Source organism: Brachionichthys hirsutus, chromosome 12, assembly GCF_040956055.1.
Source record: "Brachionichthys hirsutus isolate HB-005 chromosome 12, CSIRO-AGI_Bhir_v1, whole genome shotgun sequence".
NCBI lineage: Eukaryota > Metazoa > Chordata > Actinopteri > Lophiiformes > Brachionichthyidae > Brachionichthys > Brachionichthys hirsutus.
The window spans coordinates 10812992-10831502 of record NC_090908.1 but is presented as its reverse complement, the minus strand read 5'-3'; the positions used below and the strand labels follow the sequence as shown (position 1 = coordinate 10831502).

Below are 18511 nucleotides of genomic sequence, written 5' to 3'. Positions count from 1 at the left end.
CTGTTCGTGCATGTGAGCTTGCGGCGAGCTGAGCCCCACAGAAGCTGATGACACCACAGCTTGCCCTGATGTTTTCCTCTTCTGCCACAAACCCCTCCCTTCTACCTCCATCTGCCCCCCCCCCCCAAGTTAGCCGGTCCTTCTTGCCTTAGTTCACCGAGGCTTCTACCGCTCAGACTCTCCTCCTTGTCCCTTCTCGTATCTTTCCCTTCCGCCTCTCCCCATCGCCCCGTTGGCGTGATCCCGTGTCCCTACTCTCTGGTCACAGCTGTATATGGCGCTGAAAGAGCGCTCCGTGGAAAGACTCCTGGCTATTGGAAGTGGACTCGTCCTCTTTGTGTAAATATTTGCACAGAGGGATTATAGATGGTCCCACGCAATGAAGGTGGAGCCCCTCGCTGCTCCAGGCCCACATTAGGGCAAAGAATGGCGCCGAGCGCATCTCCCACATAGCACGAGAGGAGACGACGCGACGCACGTCATAACACTGTGGCTTTTACGAGATCCAAACTGTCGCAGGTGTTGACCCTCACGTCTCTTTCTGTCTGTCCTCAGGCACCGAGCAGCGACCTCCCTCTCAAACATGTAGACACCATGGTGAGTTCACCTTTTTTACTTCACTCATTGTTTATGCTCAGGTCCATTTGTCCCGAGTGCATACGTGACTAAATTGAGGGATTCATGTGGAAGTAGTCATGCTCTAGAAAAGAGAGGAATGAAGGTGAGCGGGAGTAAAACAGAGGGGGGGGCAGCCATGATCTACGGCTGAGAGACAGTGGCTCTGAGGAAAAAGGCAGGAGGCGGAGCTAGAAGTGGAGGAGATGAAGATGCTGAGGTTCTCCTTGGGAGTGACCAGGTTGGGACGGGGACTATAGAGGATGCTGAGGACTTTATCCAGAGCACGTTTCCAAAGAGAACCCCTCCCCGCCCATGCCCTATTCCCACCAAACGCAAAGCAGCTGCTTGTTCCTGGCTGGTGTTGAGCCAATTTGTTGTTGGTTCAACAAGCGCTAAAGCTATGTCGTCACATCACGTCAGTTTCATGCACCGGCAGTTTGGCATGCCGGACTACTATCCCCGTGAACCGACTCCAACCTCGTAAAGTGCGGTTGGCTCCAGGTCCACGCGCCTCATCGCCTCGGGCCCCAACTTTTGGTCTTCGACTTCAGCATTTTCAAATTATGGTTGATCTGAACCTCATACCGTGTGTGTACTGCCTTGAGTGAAACACTTACATGCAGGAAGTTCAAAGGTCAAGGTCAACATCCGGCCAGACAAAACATTGTCAGCGCCAGATGAGATTCGGCGTTTTCAGATTTGAGGTATCTGTTTTTTATTGTATCCGCAGGACAGGAGGAAGATTGACTGAAGTTCTTAGAATTCAATTCGTAGGAACTTTTGTGTCTCGTACTTCCGAGCACATTCCCAAAATCCCAACGCTCCCGTGGAGGAGCCTCAGGTTTTTAACTGATTGGCTGAAGATGACCTGCAGCAGCATCACCGACTTTCCCTTTTAAGAAGCTGCGTTACAAACGTTCGTAACCATCACCTTTAAAAAATGGAGCGGACCATTTTAAAAGGTTACGGTTGTCAAGCTTTGTTTCGCCTTGGTGTGAAAGCAAAAAGTAAAAGAAAAGGGAATTCTTGAAAACTCCAGTCCACCTATGTAAACGATTTGTCGATGACAAAACTTTCTTTGAGTTGCATTTTGTGTTCGGGAAAATGAGCATCTATCACGCAAAGTTACACCAAAAGTTACAAAACAAAAGTACCCATACAGAGCAAAATATACACGAATGAGTATATGCATCTCTCCGATTGTAATTGAACGTTGTTACACTACACAGCTGCTACCGTCTGGTCATGGGCCTTTTCTGTGTGGTGACGCTGCACCGTCTGGGAGATGTTGGGCCGTGCCCCATTGCCTCAGAGCGGCGAGGAGTTTTGTCTTGTGACTGCACAAGCCTCGCTGACTTCATCGGATGTCCTCTGTTTGGCCTTTATTTTTCTCTGCCTCCTTACTACGGTCGGCCGCCATTATTACCATTTATTTGATTCCCTGGTGTTCATTTTTTTTACTTTGTTTTCAGATCTAATTGATTTCTGAAAGCCCAGCAACTTTAATCTTAATATTTATTCATTATTTGCGACAGAAAGCCTGAAGCCCAAACCCCAAAATCGAGGCACTTGAGGGGACGCTGCAAATATCCTGCATGCTTCTAACGTTACATGCTCAGCCGAAAGCAGCATTTAATTGTAAAATAAATGCGCCCCCCCCCCCGATCCTAAACATTTGGCAAAGGAGGTTGAATGGGTTCACGATTGCAATTCCGATCTGTACACATTCCAAGGAAGGGAAAAGGGAGGGAAAAGCTGAATATGATGGGGAGATAAGATGATGGGAGGCCGAGTGGGAGGAGGGAGGCTGGCCGAGAGAGAGAGAGAGAGAGAGAGAGAGCGAGAGAGAGCGCGAACGCAGTGGGCAGAAGGGCAAGACAAGAAGCCTTGTGGAGGCGTCTGGAGCACGCTGCAGGCTACTGCCCAAAATAGAGCCCTTTTCTTCGACCTCTTCTTCTTCCCCTTCTCCTCCTCTGCTGTCAGAGAAGAGGGAGAGGCGTCCCTTAAAAAAAAAAAAGTTCACTGCCGGACAGAAAGCAGTGAGAGGCAGAGAGAGAGAGAGAGAGAGCTCTCCAGAGATGAATCGAGGAGGGTCACTGCGGAGGAGGCTCTCCTCTCTGAGCCGGGCATGGCGATGGAGTACCGGCTACCTTTCCAGGAAGGTAGGATGTGATGGAGGGGCGTTTGCTGGCTTTAGCCTGGAGCTCGTACTTATCCGCTCGCCACTGCTTGTGTTTTTTGTTGTTGTTGTAAAGGAATGGTTTCGCCGGTCTCCCTCGCCCGACTTTAACCCCCCCCCCCTCAGCGTCTTCTGTCCTCCCTCCCGCTCTCCTTCACTCCTTCTCAGATGCTTAATTTGAATGGCCTGCTTGTAAAGTCAAGCTCCACAGATGGTTTTCATCTGGAAGCAGGCTTGCTGGAGACCTGACCCCCCCCCCCCCCCACTATAGTTCCCTCCTCCTCCTCCACCTCCTTCTATTCTGTCACAGGAGTTGGCTCCGGGTCGGCGCTGATGTCTTCATTATTGCTTTGCAGCTCTGGGGGGATTGGTCTGATCTGAATTGTGACCTGCTGGTCACTTCAGTGTTTTGCCGCGATGAGAGGACGGCTCAATACTTAACTCCCGATTCACAAGAATCTACTGCACAGCACCTTCCATTCATAGAAGTCTTGTTGGCTGCTGCTGAATTTAAATGTCGTGCCTCGTTTGAATGAACTGTTGTCTTTGCTGCACAATGCATCATCGACTCCGTGCTCCATCTGGGATGTTTGCTCGCATCCTGGATGAACCGGGGTCGGCACAAAACACATGTCGGCATCCAACTATTGACGCCGGAGGGCATTTCTGTTTACCGCAAGATTTGCAGACGCCGGCCTTTTCTTCCTTCGCGTTAGCCGTAGATTCATTTCCCAAAATAACCCTGAAGTTTTCTCAGGCTCTGCTTCTCGCTACGAACCCTCCGTCTTCTCACTCATTCATCTCTGTCCTCCTCCAGCGACGCTGCACTTCACAATCGCTGCAACATACTGAACCGTTTAGTCCGAAGCACAGGCAGAAAATGTGTGTGTGTGTGTGTGTGTGTGTGTGTGGGGGTGCTTTGCCTCTCTCGCATTGTGGGCTCTTGAACACTCGGGCAGAGAATTCACTGAAATTGAGTGGCCTTGCTGTAATACCGAATTCCAAGGTTGTGTACTTTTAAACGGTGTTGCGTCAAAAGCGAATCCGAGCTATAGCGCAACAAGTGAACTTGAAACACAGAGAAAACACACACGAATATCCACACGAATACACGCTGGAGGCGGCTGTTGAAGTTGCAGATAAAAGGCAGCTTCGCTTTTAGGAGGGAGGTGCAGGCTGAAACCCCCCCCCAGCGCCGCGCCATGATTCCGCTGTTTAGCTAGCCAAGCTGATCTAATGGACGATGATGGATAACAGGCCCGCTCCCCATGTACAAGTGACCCAACCCCACGGGAGTGTACGAGCCCACGTGGCCTTTGACCCTCTCCTCGAGCTGCCTTGAGGGGGAGGCGAGACAGGCGAGGCATAGCCGAGCCAAACACAGTCAATCACCTTCGACCGGACTTCCTCTCCTCTGATTTGTGAGGCCGCTGCGTGACACGCCCCCCCCCCACCACCACACACACACACACGGCGCTACGCCCAAAGAAACCCCATCACTATGTGCATAAAAGCATTTTTGCTTACAGTAAAGCCTAAAGTCTGAATTCTTTTCCCTGTGAGGCCCCCCCGATCTTTTTCCTGCCACAGACCGGTTTCATGCCGGGCAATTTTTTGTGTGGAATTAAATTTAAAAAGAGGAGTATAATCTAACCACTAAACTTTACATTATGCACTTTCAATAGCTACTAAACAATTATTACACCAAAATCTACTCACCATAAGTTGTGATCTCAGTAGATGCTTCTGTCCTTCATGCTCATGTTTTTTTTCTTGTCTTTTAATCCAGGGTTCTTGGTCTATATGAGCCGAAGCAGTTTTGAAGGCTTCATTGCCTCGTTTTCTAGCTTGTCTCCACATATTACGCAGATAAAATTAAAACAAGTGTCTGTGTGAATATTTAACAAAAAACGTACACGAAGATTTTGATCGGTAAATATTCTTAGGACGGTTAGAACATAATGTGTATGTATGTATATGGGTTTAATGTATAAGTATATATGTGTATGCATGTTTTTATATATATATTGATTAATTTTCTAAATAATTGGATTGTTATAAAAAAAATTGTCGACATAGTCCTGAGGAGGAGAAGGGATAATTTTGTGTTTTTTTTTTTGTTTTTTTTACTTCAAAAAAACTAACTTTTCTCGATTAAAAGATTTTGAAATATTGTCCTTTGTCTCCATTTCATTGAGAAGTGAGTCAGAATAAAATTCATTCATTCATGTTTCATTGTGTTTTGCAGGGCTCAACAAAATCTACAAAGAGCGTGGAGTCACGACGCCGACCATCAAGGTAGGAGCTCCTCTCCTCTCCTCTCCTCTCACTGTTGTTGCTGGACAATAAAAGACATTTGAGGTCAGACGCCTCTCCCTTTGGCCTCTAGGGAGACACAAAAATTGCCAGTTGTGTAATTAACGCAACGGGTCACGTTAAAAGCGCCGCGTCAGGTCCGAGGGACAGTCTGACTCTCTCAGCGAGTCAAAGCGTTGATAAATGGCTCCGGAAAGAGAGCAGCTTCACGTCGACCTCTGCATGCAGAGGATGTGGGCAGGAACACACCAGTTTACAGCCTTTAAAAAGGAAAAAGCCACAGGTCACGTGACCTCTGTCTGTCATGTTGAAGTTTAAATGCAGGCATTCAATCCAGATGAACTGGGATGAGTTGTGTTTGGCGGTCAACAGCTCAATTCAGCAGTATTGGCATTATTTCATATTTAGAGCAGCTTTGAATAGAAACATGTGGAGTAGTTGTTAGTGCAGAAGCAATAAGTCATCCTGTGTTTACTTGGCAAACTGCATTGATCCGGATTATCAGCTTAAACTAGGTTTAACCTGAACTGTGAGAAGCTGGAGGTCCTTCATGGGGATGTTTGGCTGATAGGGAGTGTTTTATATAGAAGTCGCTTTCATTAATAAATATCTGTCGAGGTCTCTCCCAGCCTCGCGTCTCAGGCTTCCTGATGAACATTATTCCCTCTCCACAGCTGAGATCGCTGCAGCGCTGAAACCGAGCGTGTGTGTGGCGTTCAGGCGTCATTCGTCAAAAGCACCATGCATGTGCAGAAAAAGAGCAATCGCTCAGTCTCCTCAAAGTGACGGGAGGCGGGCTGGCAAGTCGGCTGGTCAACAGATGCTGGCGGATCCTGGAACGGGACCAAACCGCCGGGCTTTATTGGCCCCCCGATTGCGCCCGCAGGCTAAATGCAGAGACAGGGAGGGGAATAGAACGGGAATCAGACGGGAGATGGAGATACCAGGGAGGAGAGAGAGAGAGAGAGAGAGAGAGAGAGAGAGAAGCACAGGTTGAGAATTGATCAAAGCGAAATGAGAAATAAAGACAGCGTAGAATAAGGTGCGACGCATCATCAGAGACGCGTGCGACAGACCGCTCTCTCCTCCGTTGCTGCCGGTGGATAATTCCCAGTAAGCGGGTTCTGAGTGGGTCCAGATGTGCGGCACCGAGTGGGTTGCAGTGTTTACAGAGAACCCGGAGAGGAAGATCTCTCCAGGCATTGAGCAATTTCCTCTGGAGCCACTGGCAGCTGACAAACTATATGGGAACCGTGCAGCAGCCTGGGTGCCGAGCGCCTCTCCGTTAACCCCTTCATCTCAAGCCGTGAAGACGTGAAAGACGTGTGGGGGGAAAAAGGACATTTGATTGGGATGATTTTAAAAATGATCGGCCCTTAAAAAGAGACTCTGAGAAAGCTGGCAATCTGAAAAACAGACTAGCGCACGCTTGAACGAGAACACTGGGGGGGTCAAATGATCAAACGCAAGCGCGCATAAATCACGTTACTGCTGGGGATTATGTTCTCGCCAGCTTTCACTGTCCAGCGTGGCCCAGCCTCACTTCTGTTTGTCCTGCAGGAGCGGGAGTCTGCTACAGGCGTTGGAGGAGAACTACGAGCTGGACCTGATCTACATCACCGAGAGGATCATCGCCGTCTCCTTCCCCAGCAGCGTGGAGGAGCAGAGCTACGCCGCCAACCTGCGGGAGGTCGCCTCCATGCTGCGCTCCAAACACGGCCACAACTACCTGGTGCGGATGATTCGAGCAGGAATGTAGAGATTTGCCGCTCCGATGAAATGGAGCAGATCGTGATTGGCGCGGGAAGCCCGAGAGCGAGGCCCAGATCAGCTGATCCCTCACGCAGCATCGTGTCCACCGTGTCTGGACAGTGTCCCACGCCTTCATTGCATCATCAACACGCAAAGGCGTTTAACCTTCTTTGTCTTTGTCTTCTTTGTAAGCTCTTCAACCTCAGTGGGAAACGTTACGACATCAACCAACTTAACCCAAAGGTAAACGCCACGCCCCTCCTCTGCCGTCCCTCTCCGTTCATCTCGCCTCGTCTCAGTCTGACCAAACGCCTGTCCCCTGTCCCCAGGTGTTGGACTTCGGCTGGCCGGAGCACCACGCTCCCGCCCTGGACAAAATCTGCAGCATCTGCAAGGCCATGGACACCTGGCTGAGTGCCGACAGCCACAATGTGGTGGTCATCCACAACAAGGTGAGGGGGGCGGGGTTGAACCAGGTCATCTGGACAGCAGAGGGCGCTCTCGGGCTCTTCACAGGAAGAGGCGACAGAAGTCCTTTTCGGTTTGCCGTCTGCAGTGACGTTTCGCTTTCGTAGCGCTGTTCAAGGGTTCGTAAAAAAACGCAAATCATGGGATGAGGCGTTCGTGATAGTTTGTTTAAACTTTTCACAATACCATAAAGACTCAATTAACCACTCGTTTCCTGTCATTGCCTAAATGTAGATGCAACACAGGAACCGCTCTCATTTGGTTCTTCGGTTTGCCATAAAAAAAAAAAAAACATCCGAATGAAACTGAAAAGTCCCAAATGCAACAGCTAATCATTTTCATGTTAACTCTGCTCCTCGTTCCAAAAGAGTTCCCACAGGGAGGTTACAAGCAAGTCGGCTGCCATAGCAACTGCTCTTTATTTTTCTGAAAGTTGCGTCACGCTGGTGATGAGTGCGGGCTCGTGGCGGTCACCGAGGAAGCAGGCCGTGTTGGGTTTCATGAGAGCGAATCGTTTCCACCGGGTTTTTGAAGAGGCCGTGATGTTTATGATGTGGGACGCGCTCATCCTCCGACCCGATCCTTGTTATGGGGGATGGACGGACGCCATCTAAGACAGGGCTCGTGTCGATAATAACGCGCTTGAACTTGAACGCGGCGGCGAAGCAGAGAGCAGCTAATGCCACATATAGACTGAGAGCGCTGATCTGGGGGTCAAATCGTATTTTTTAATAAAGCCTGTCAAACAGTGTTATAATGTCTTGCGTTTCAAACGAGGTGAGTGAAAACATGTAGAATTTGCTAGGCTTGGTAAAAAAAACATGTGAGGGGGGGGCTCAACGTAGATCACGTCTCTCATTGCGTGGAATCTTGTCTTTTTCAGGGCAACCGAGGAAGAACGGGCGTGGTGGTGGCGGCTTACATGCATTACAGCAACATATCTGCGAGGTAGGTGCATGAATCTGCCCCCCCCCCCCCCCCCCCCCACACACACACACACACATGCCCTCGGAGGATTCAGCTGCAGTGCACTCTGGGAAAATATAGCAAGTCTGACAAAGATAAGCCGATAGTCCTGCGGAAAGAGAGAAACAGGGAGCAGCGTCTGAGAATCAGGCAGATGAGATGAGCAGATGAGCGATGAAGATGAAGATGAGGCGCGTTTGATCTAATAAGTCTAAGCAGAAGGCAACGATTCATCTGAGAAAGTCAACCGATCATGAGACTCGGTGCCCGCTATTTAATTTTTTTTTTCTTTCCATTCCTAAACATTGTGCTCCAAAAACACGGCGATGGAAATTGTCTAACGAGCCAGAAGAGCGCATGACTCCGTGTTTGCCGCTGAAGGAAATACAGATTTTTCCAGGGCGAAGACAAGGACGCTTTTTCTTCCCTGTAAAAAGTATCGGATTGCGCCATAATCCGATTATCTCACGAGAACGATCTAAAGCCGGCGTGAAAACGAAAGCAGAAGCCGAAAGAATCCCAGATCCAGAATAGACGTTGCCCCTTGGCAAAGTGTCTGAAGACGTGCTGCACACACACACACACACACACACACAAGTCACACACTTGGCTCATATCGCCTAACATGATTATCACAATCGACTTTTCCTTTCCGTTAAATGCGATAAGAAACACATGAAGCTACCTTTTAGTGAGAACCCAAACTGTTGTGCTCCTCTGCAGCGCCGACCAGGCTCTGGACAGGTTCGCCATGAAGCGCTTCTACGAGGACAAAGTGCTTCCTGTGGGCCAGCCGTCACAGAAAAGGTCAGGCTTCTCTCTCCAAACTTGTTTACAGCATCAGTTTGACTCCGAAGAGAACCGTCCCACCAGAAATTATTGTCTTCTTGTGAGCTAAAAAAGAAGGAAAAAAAAACCCAGAACTGATTTAATGATTCCACTAGTCATTCATCTCCTCCGCTTTGCTCCCTACCAACTCCTAAGGTAAAAATATGCGGCGCCTCAGCTGCTAAATGCGTCACTTTGTTCACCAGCCCAGTTGCCAGCTGTTTTACTGACAGCAGCTGCAGCTGGAAAAGACAGGAGGCGGAGCTAGAAGTGGAGGAGATGAAGATGCTGAGGTTCTCCTTGGGAGTGACCAGGTTGGGCAGGATTAGAAATGAGACAATAAGAGGGACAGTGAAGGTTAGACGTTTTGGAGACAAGGTCAGAGGGGACAGACTTCAATGGTTTGGACGTGTCCAGGAGAGACGGGGACTATATGGGAACAGGGCTAGAGGTCGACCCAGGAGACGACACATGGAGGTAGTGAGGGAGGACATGAGAGTGGCTCTGCAGCAAAACTCAGTGTCAGTTTTCTCTCTAAAAACAGTCTTGACATGTAAGGACGCAGCAAGACGTTCACATCGTCCTCTTCCTCCATCTCTGTCTTCACCAGATACGTGGAGTATTTCAGCGGCCTGCTCTCCGGCAGCATCAAGATCAACAACAAGCCCCTGTTCCTTCACCATGTCATCTTGCATGGCATCCCCAACTTTGAGTCAAAGGGAGGTCAGTGTCTCACACACACACACACACACACACACACGTGTGCGCTAGCACGCCAACATTATTAATATCCACACATTATTGACAACTTTCTGAATCCCTGCTTTCCAGGTTGTCGTCCTTTTCTCAAAATCTATCAGGCCATGCAACCCGTGTACACATCTGGGATCTAGTAAGTCTTAACGCATACTTGGACTCAAGTACTTTTACAAGATTCCAGGGATTGCTCACTCCTAATGGCTCAATCATAAAACCCCTCATTTTCCTTTATAGCCGTTCCCTTAAATCCCCCCCCCCCCCCCCACCTGCTCCCCACTATACGCATACATCATCCCTCTTACCAGTCTAAACTTTACTTGCCCCAAATCATATGTTTAGCTAGCCTCCCCAGCTGCAGGCTCTCGTTTCCATACTTTAGATCATTTTGCTAATATTTGTCACCAGAGAGCGACCAATGAAACAGGGAGACGGGCGTCTGCACAGATGCCTGCAGGGTTTTCCTGCAGAACGACCCTGCTGGTTCCCATGGCCAGACAGGAAATAATGGAGTCTCTGCTTGGCTGCTGTTAGCTTGGGAGGGGGGGTTGCGGTGTGTGTGGGGGGAGGCTGTATGCCTCTAAAACTAACTAAAATACTGATTTGTATTTATCAGTTTTGCAGCTCGAATGACATTGATTACTTAATACCGATGTTAACAGGAGAAAGTTGTCGCTGCTCTAGCGATGGAGGAAAAGGTTGCACGTCAAACCCCAGAGTTTTTTAATTTCTTGCGGATGCTTCCGTCTTTCTTCATTTTCCCCTAAAGAATAGTGAACCAATTGTGAGGAAACTGGAACTTAAGGTGGGGCGTGAATCAAGCAAGTTGAACTGAGGTGTCGGATTCGTCAGCCCTGGTGGAGGCGAGTTCTGTTTTAGTTAACTCTAATCTGGTCTCCACCAACAATGTAGGGAAAAACAAACAAACAAACAAACAAACGCTCCCTTATCTGGATCCACCTCAGAATCTAGTTTAAACTGTCCCATCTCTATCCAGATTTATTTCCGCATTCGTATTAACTGCAAGACTAGACCTTCGTAGTCTGAGAGACAAAATGAGCTGATTGTCCCTGTCGTTCGTGTCTCAGTAACGTCCAGGGTGACAGCCAGACCAGCATCTGCATCACCATTGAACCTGGTCTTCTCCTGAAAGGGGACATCCTGGTAAGAAACGTCCATTTGTGTGTGTGTGTGTGTGTGTGTGTGTGTGTGCGTGCGCACTGAATATGTACGCCGTGGCAGTTTCTAGCATCCAGTCACAAAAGAAACAGGCCTGTAAAGTCTCGGGGGAAGACTTTTGGACGGGGTCCTGTACCTCAGTTCATAGGCCCTCATTGGCACACGGTATGTTTACTGGAAACCGTGACGTCTAAACGGCAGCTGGGATGCACGTCGGTTCGCCGACGTGTCGGATGGACATTGTTAAATGGATTCCGCGTCATCGTCTGCGCCGTGGCTGCTGACGCTCAGCTGCAAATACGGCATTGAAACGTAGACAAAATAATTGCTGTAAAGTAGTAGTATTCCAAATATGTTTGTGTGTAAAAAAACAACAACAACAACTTGAACGCTTAAATAAATCATTAAATTTCCCTTATATTCTTCCAAATAGTCCCGTACTTTTTATAAACTCCATCACCTCCCTCTCCAAGTAGCATTTTTTCCCCATCTGCAAGGTGCTGCACTTTAACACATCCGAATCATTATCGCATTTGTTCACGGCAATTTTAACACGTTAACAATGAAAAGTTTTTTATTTTTATTTTTTTTATAGCATTTTTGTTGGCATTTCAGCAAATTACAAAGTTTTACCATTAAACAGGATGTTTTTGTAACAGAATGAAATCAACACTGACCAATGACAGCCTCAGATTGTGTTCTGAGGACAAGGACGTGGCATTTTGGATCAGAGTTCTTGCCTGCCTATTTTAATTTTAATAGGCCTTTATTGTAATTTTTCATGATATTGCTAAATGAACATTGGTCTTTCTCTCGATACCTCGTAATTGCGACCTTTAGTTGAAATTGCTACGCCTCTTTTCCTCCAGCTAAAGTGCTACCACAAGCGCTACCACAGTCCTTGTCGGGATGTGATATTCCGGGTGCAGTTCCACACTTGTGCCGTTCACGACCTCGGGATCGTCTTCGGGAAAGACGAGCTTGACGAGACATTCAAAGGTGAGACAGAGGACGTAAATCTGAACCTCTCGATGCAGTATTTCCATACTGCAGTACAGTCTTCAATGCGTTTCTGCCCATTTGCCTTTGTAATGATCTATTATCAATATTTAAACATTTCATAAAGACTCTGATTCCTTTTTTTTTCTCCCCATTTGCAGATGACAGGTTTCCAGAATATGGCAAAGTGGAATTTATTTTTTCCTTTGGACCGGAGAAAATACATGGTATTTATATGTTACGTGTTTGTTTTGTGGGATTACTGGAGCTGCTCATATTTAACATAATATATGCACATATTTAGATGTTGGGCGATAGAGAGAGGGAGATGGTGGGGTCTTTAAGCTCAGCAGCAAAATAACCCAAAATAATCCACCTTAATTAAATCCTGAGTAGAATGAAACCTTTTAAGGGATAGCCCCTCAGCCGAGAATCTACTTCATTCAAAGGGAAAAACGTAAAAAAATCAATATGATTTAAAGACATTCACATCTTCCGCTCTGTCTATTTGTACTCCTGGTCAAGGTGTGGCCCACCTGGAAAATGGGCCGAGCGTGTCCGTCGACTACAACACGCAAGATTCTCTCATCCGCTGGGACTCGTACGAAAACTTCAACCAGAATTGCGAGGACAGCCCAGACGGTAAGAAGCAGCAGAAATCACAGGTTGCAGCGTTACAATTCTGCGCTCTGTACATCTACACACAGCATTACTGTGAAAACTGGGCCGTGCAGTTCCTAAAATCGGACGAGCGTTTATCAAAAATATATATCTTTTTGTTGTAATGGAGGAGGAAATGTCTTCAAGGCACACGAGGGGAATCATTAATGTATATATTCAGCAACAATTCGTCACTTTCACAAAATGCGAATTATAGTTCAGCTTTTTTTGCGTCTAGAATAATGAATGTTTCTGTCCTCGCCAACGTATGGAGCTCATTTCCAGCCAAGATTACGGATGGATTACGCCGCAGCTCGCGGGATTTCTTTTGTGGAAATGACATGTTTATTTCTGAAGGTTTTTTTTTATGAGCGTTCGACGTGTTTTGCATTTGTGAAACTAAATGCGCGAGCTTGTCGAAGGTGGTTTGAATTTGAGACAAGCAGTTTTTTTTTGTGGATTGCAGGAAATCATTACAGCATTGCGGCGTGTGTTTAATTGTATCAGGGGGGGGGCGGGGGTATTACCTCCATGCAAGCAAAATCTGGGTCTGATTCCCATTGGGTCAAAATGAGTGGGGGTTTAGCGAAAACTCAAAATAATTGATCGATTATTATTTATGGGTTGGGAGGAGCTTTAGAAGAATCCCGGAAGATTAAGTCTTTGACCATGTTTCATTCATTTTCCTCGAACTTGTATTCCAAATTTATACTGGGAATGGTTTGGAGCTTTGACTCTCCAAGGAGATTGTTACCGAAGGCCATCTGTCCTGAGCGCCACTGGAGTCTGACGATCAAAGGTGGTGGCGGCGGCGGCTGATGACTCTGCTGAAGTTATGAGGATGATGGATCGGCGGGTGTAGCAGCAGCAGCAGCACGAATGAACCGGCGACACAGAGAGAGCCTCGATCACAGAGACAGTGGACAAGTTTCACTCTGGATGTGATCGGCTGGTGGGAACGGACGAATGAAGAGTGTGAATGAAAGGATGCTTGAGGGAAAAAAGAAAGGGTCCGAGTTTATGAAGTAGCAGTCGTCCTGTCTGAACGTTGGCCGGAGCTTCATTTAACTGCATGCTTTGAGCAAACACACGTCAGATTACTCCAGCAGCGTCTCGTCTCAGCCGAAAGGTCACCTTAAAAAGAAAGGCGTTCGGAGAATCCGTTTCTGTGTGGCCGAGAGAAGTTTGGTATTCTTTTCTTTCCCACTCGGTTGCTTACGCACAACGCAGAGACCCGCCGGAAGCCCGGCAGACCCGCGGAACAAAGGCGCCGTTGTTCTTCTGCGTGACGCGGCTGGGTTCTAATGGAGTTTAAAGACTTCGGGTTCTGCGAAAGGGTCAAGGCAAAGTCACGTTTGAGTTCAAACTGCCGCCAGAATCAGCTGGTTCATCCTTCCGTACTTGGTCTAGCTTTGGAGACTTGGATTTCATCCATCAACTCATATGGAGTTGGTTTATTGTTGTTGTTGTTGTTGTTGTTTTAGTCTCGGCCCCCTTTTAGTTGTTTTATTTTGAAGCTCTGAAAAATCTTCTTCGGATTACCGAACTTCACCAGAAGTTCAAGAGTCGAGAACAACTAAATGTACATTATAAGGTCTTTGATCATTACATTACTCGATTACATTTATTTCAGCGTTTTTGGTCCACGCCTGCGTCACAAATCCGCCTTTTGTGGGTTCCTCGCTGTCGTGGATATAAAAAGTAACTTGTGATGTGAACGTCGGGACAGACACTGATATGGTTGGACTCATTTGTGGGTGAAATGACGACCGCAGAGAAGCCAGAGAGGCCCGGCGGGACGCGGAGCACAGTGTGAGGCATTCCTGGGGTCAGCCACAGGCATGGACGGGGCCTTCCTGTTGGGAGGGGGGAGCGGCGGTTACCAGGTGACCACAGCGCTACTTATTCTGTCACCTAAAAAAGGAAGCGATGCTACGCCCTGAGCGAGAGCAGCGAGCCTGTCGACACATTCGGGGTGTGCCCATAGCGAGCTGGGATAGGCTCCAGCAACTCCCGTGATGCAGAAGAAGATGGACGGATGGATGTTTTTTCTATGCAACTTGTAAATCGACAATCTATTCTTTAAATATTGTAGCAACATGGAATGTTTTTATGACATTTGGTGAATATTTCCTGAATTGAGGTGGAATTATGAGTGAACTTGAACTTAAAGGACAACTATATAATGGCAAACTGACTTATTGACTGTCCCTGATCCCCCCCCCCCCCCCCCCCCCTAAGTGTTTTTATTGGTCTCCCAGATAACCAAAGGTCAAAGGTGACTTGGCTTCCCTCTATCAAAGTGTCTGCCACACACTCAGCAGCAGCTTGAAATAGGCCTTGCTAAAATAGAATAGATGTAAGTCTCCTCTTATTCTCTCTTAGCAGAGGTGGAACACACGATGATAACTTTGGACATCAACACAAATACCAGATAAGCCACTTTAGCTGCTTCGGGCTCCTTGACTTCAAACGCGGCTCCGTAAGTCGCCCCTTTGTCCCAGCGGCTGCACTAGATCTTACAAACGCACTAGACTTAGGTTGCAAGTTACTTTTAAAGAAACAGTTAAAAATAGTTTCCTCACACAGACACACGAGGGAAAAGTGTTTCCAATAAACTGGAGAGCTTTCCTCTGTCAGCTGGCCACACACTCGTTTGTGTTGAAAAGGCAATTAGCGCCTGCGATGGAGTGCGTTTTAGAGCCGAGCGGGAAAACATCAGAGGATGCCCTGTGTCTTAAGAGTCAGCTAAAAAACAAAAACAAAACAAAACAAAAAAGTATTGTTTGTGTCGGGTTTGTCTCGATTGCAGCTGCAGTTCAGGTTTTTCCTCGCTTATCAAGGCATCCCGTAAAGCTTTAAATTACAGGGCCGGTGTTTTTCTTGGGCTCAGCATTGAGTTATGTGCTGTCTGTGCGGTTGCTGGTTTCCAAAGATTGATGTCGACTTTCATTGTGTAAAAAACAACAACTACAACAACAGCTACAGCTGTATGTTTGTCATGCCTGCACCTTGCAAAAACACAAGAGGAAAAATATCCAAATGCTTCCCAGTTACACAATGTCACCCGCCAGACGTCCCCGTAATGGTCACTCAGATCATTTGGGCATCTCTGATCGAGATGCACTTTGTCCGCAAGTGGGCGGGGCCTCGTAACCGGGTGTAAGAGTTTTTTATTTTAACACCAATCTTGTCGATCGCCTGCTTCAGGCAGATTTATATTAACACATGTTGTGGATGGAGCCAAGAAAGCCCCACTTTTTTGGAATGTTTCTGATGGTTGCTCGCAAACAGAGGTCCCTTCATGCCCAGTTAATGAGAGATGAACTGTTTCCCCCTCTCAGGTGGGCGGATGAATGGACAGAAAGATTAATTTTTCATTTTGCATTCATAAATATTTTGCTGATTTACACAGGTTTACCATAAATGTCACATTAGTGTAGTTGTTTTCGTGCGAGTCTGAAACTCGAGTTACAAATCACTATATTTATTAGCAGTTAATGCCACTATATGTCAAACAGTAAATCATACACATCCATTATTCATAAAAACAAATTGTATGAAATTTAATGACATAGTTTATTATAAAAAATAAATCTAAACTAAATATTCTCCCTGAAGGTGTTCAATAATACTTTAAGCTTCAGCAAATTAAATATAATTCAAGAGATGACTTTGAGTTTATTGTGGAAAAAAACAAGAAAACATTTTTTTTGGTCTTTTCTTTTGTGGAATAAAGTTAGTGTGGAGATGACAAATTTAAATTCTTTTTTTTATATTCAAAAAGATGAGCAGTATGAAATTGGTATTTAATACTTTTCTCCCTGCACTGAGAGGTCGGCCACATTAAAGTCAGACTCCTCCACTTTGCTGTGAAGCTCCTTTGTGCTCAAATCCAGGGGAGGAGGAGCATTCAAGAATGTCGGCGTGGGTTGTTTTTGCACGCTGCTGCTCAGACACAGTTTCTAAGACATACATGCTTACATGTCTGTCCAGCATGTCTTTGGCTTCCCATGCTTCAAGCTGTAGAAGAGCTCAGACATTATTAACCTGCGCTCTTTGTGTGTCACCTGATCGTCACGGGGGCACATTGCACACGTTTGCCTCAGCCAATTTTAGTGGCAAGGATCATTTGCTTATTCCATTATACGTCCATTTTTGTAGTTTTGACGTCATTCTTATCATTTTTTTTGTTGATTGCTGTGATCGGGGAACAGATGTCAAATAAACACCAAGGTTAGCCAATTTTTAGCCAAGGCAAAAAAAACAACAAACAGCAACCATACAAATGGATAATGACCTGAAAATGATTAGCCAAATAGCCATCAGAGTTTGCAGGGTGGCTTCCTGGTTCATGAGGAATGGTCCCGGATCCGGACTGTCTTCTGCGATAGACAGAAATTTACGACGCGTGTCGTAACGGAACAAGCTTATAAATAAACCGTAAGTTACGATATCTCAGAGAAAGTTTTCAGGCAAATTCTAGAGACAAAGCGGTCTTGGTTTATGATATCATGTAGTTGTGTGTATGTGTGTGTGTGTTCACTTCCATGCTTTCCAGGTGATAGCCAGGCATTCCTGCTGTCTTTCAGGTGACTGAAGGCTTAACTTATGCGAGATGACTTTCCATTGGCACCAGCAACTGGTCTCCTTGACTCTTTCCCTGTACGTGCTCTTGTTTAGTTGAATAGCAAAGACAGGAGTAGACATAGAGAAGCGCTTTCATTACTAGGCACCACTGTCTTGTTATGGGTGTGCTACTGGCATGCAGTATTGCCTGCGCATGGGTCACTTAGCTTGCTAAATAGACCCCTACTGAGCCAATGTGTGGATGGACACGGGAGATGAACTTTGCAAGGGGAAAAGGTTTTTCAGCGTGAGCTCCAGCTCATTCATCAGCCTCCGTTGGGAACACTGGCCTCTCCTCCCTTGTTGTTATGCTTCTTGTTAAAGAGAGTTCTATTCATGAACCAGCCCTTCCTGCTCGTCATCACAATGCTCTTTACTTATGTTCCTTCATCAGTTAGTTTAGAATTGTAGATGGTGTCATGGTGACAAAGTCAGGTTCATTTGGACTATAAAGGTTCAGAAAAGGAGCCCGTGAGGGTTCACAGCCTTGTTGTCATTCTGGCAACTCCTAATGTCGCACAACGCCATTCTCTTTGCACCTTATTGGTAGATGCAAAGATGCGGCTCATGACTGTCAGTCAGAGTTATATCCAATTAGATATGGTGGTTTAGGAAAGCTCACATCAACCAGGACAAAGAGATCAAACCGCCCTCCATTAGCTTTTAGCTATTAGCCAATGCCGGTGAATTTGCACTCACACACATTGATTCAGCCATCCTTCATGCATATTTGATGAGCTGCGGTGCAAGTGTTCATTAATCCAGAGCAGATTCCTGTACTTTAATTTGACTCAGCACTTTAGGACTATGAATACGGGCAACAACTAACCTGTATTTAAAGGTGCTGTCTGCTGCTGAGCTAATGCTCTGGGAATACCCGACCCACCCACAGGTTTTAGCGTTGTTTGATTGACGACTTTGTATCACGGGCAGATTTAGATCGAACTTATAATAAACATTGAGAATCTGGAATTTATAAGACAAGTATGTTTCACTTTAGCTAACTGTTGTGTGTAGATCATTTACAGCGTTATTTCAATAGCCGTCTTTGTTCATTCTCACACAGCGGGGGGGCTTTTTTAGTCAAATCAATATTTCAGCCAATAACCAAATACAACACCGGACTGTAATGACATATACTGTTAGACTGTAATTTGAAGC

General features: G+C 46.6%; 1 protein-coding gene across 1 annotated transcript in view; it reads left to right on the top strand.

The window, feature by feature from the left end:
* The window catches only part of tns1b (tensin 1b), an 84719-nt gene that overhangs the window by 49025 nt on the left and 17183 nt on the right, over positions 1-18511 (top strand). Inside the window, exons 6-18 of the mRNA XM_068745929.1 lie at positions 520-597; positions 5046-5095; positions 6674-6845; positions 7058-7108; positions 7195-7317; positions 8217-8281; positions 9023-9106; positions 9738-9850; positions 9959-10019; positions 10972-11047; positions 11932-12061; positions 12223-12288; positions 12572-12703. Coding sequence (XP_068602030.1) covers positions 520-597; positions 5046-5095; positions 6674-6845; positions 7058-7108; positions 7195-7317; positions 8217-8281; positions 9023-9106; positions 9738-9850; positions 9959-10019; positions 10972-11047; positions 11932-12061; positions 12223-12288; positions 12572-12703 — 1201 coding nt within the window. The remainder of the gene's footprint in view (positions 1-519; positions 598-5045; positions 5096-6673; positions 6846-7057; positions 7109-7194; positions 7318-8216; positions 8282-9022; positions 9107-9737; positions 9851-9958; positions 10020-10971; positions 11048-11931; positions 12062-12222; positions 12289-12571; positions 12704-18511) is intronic.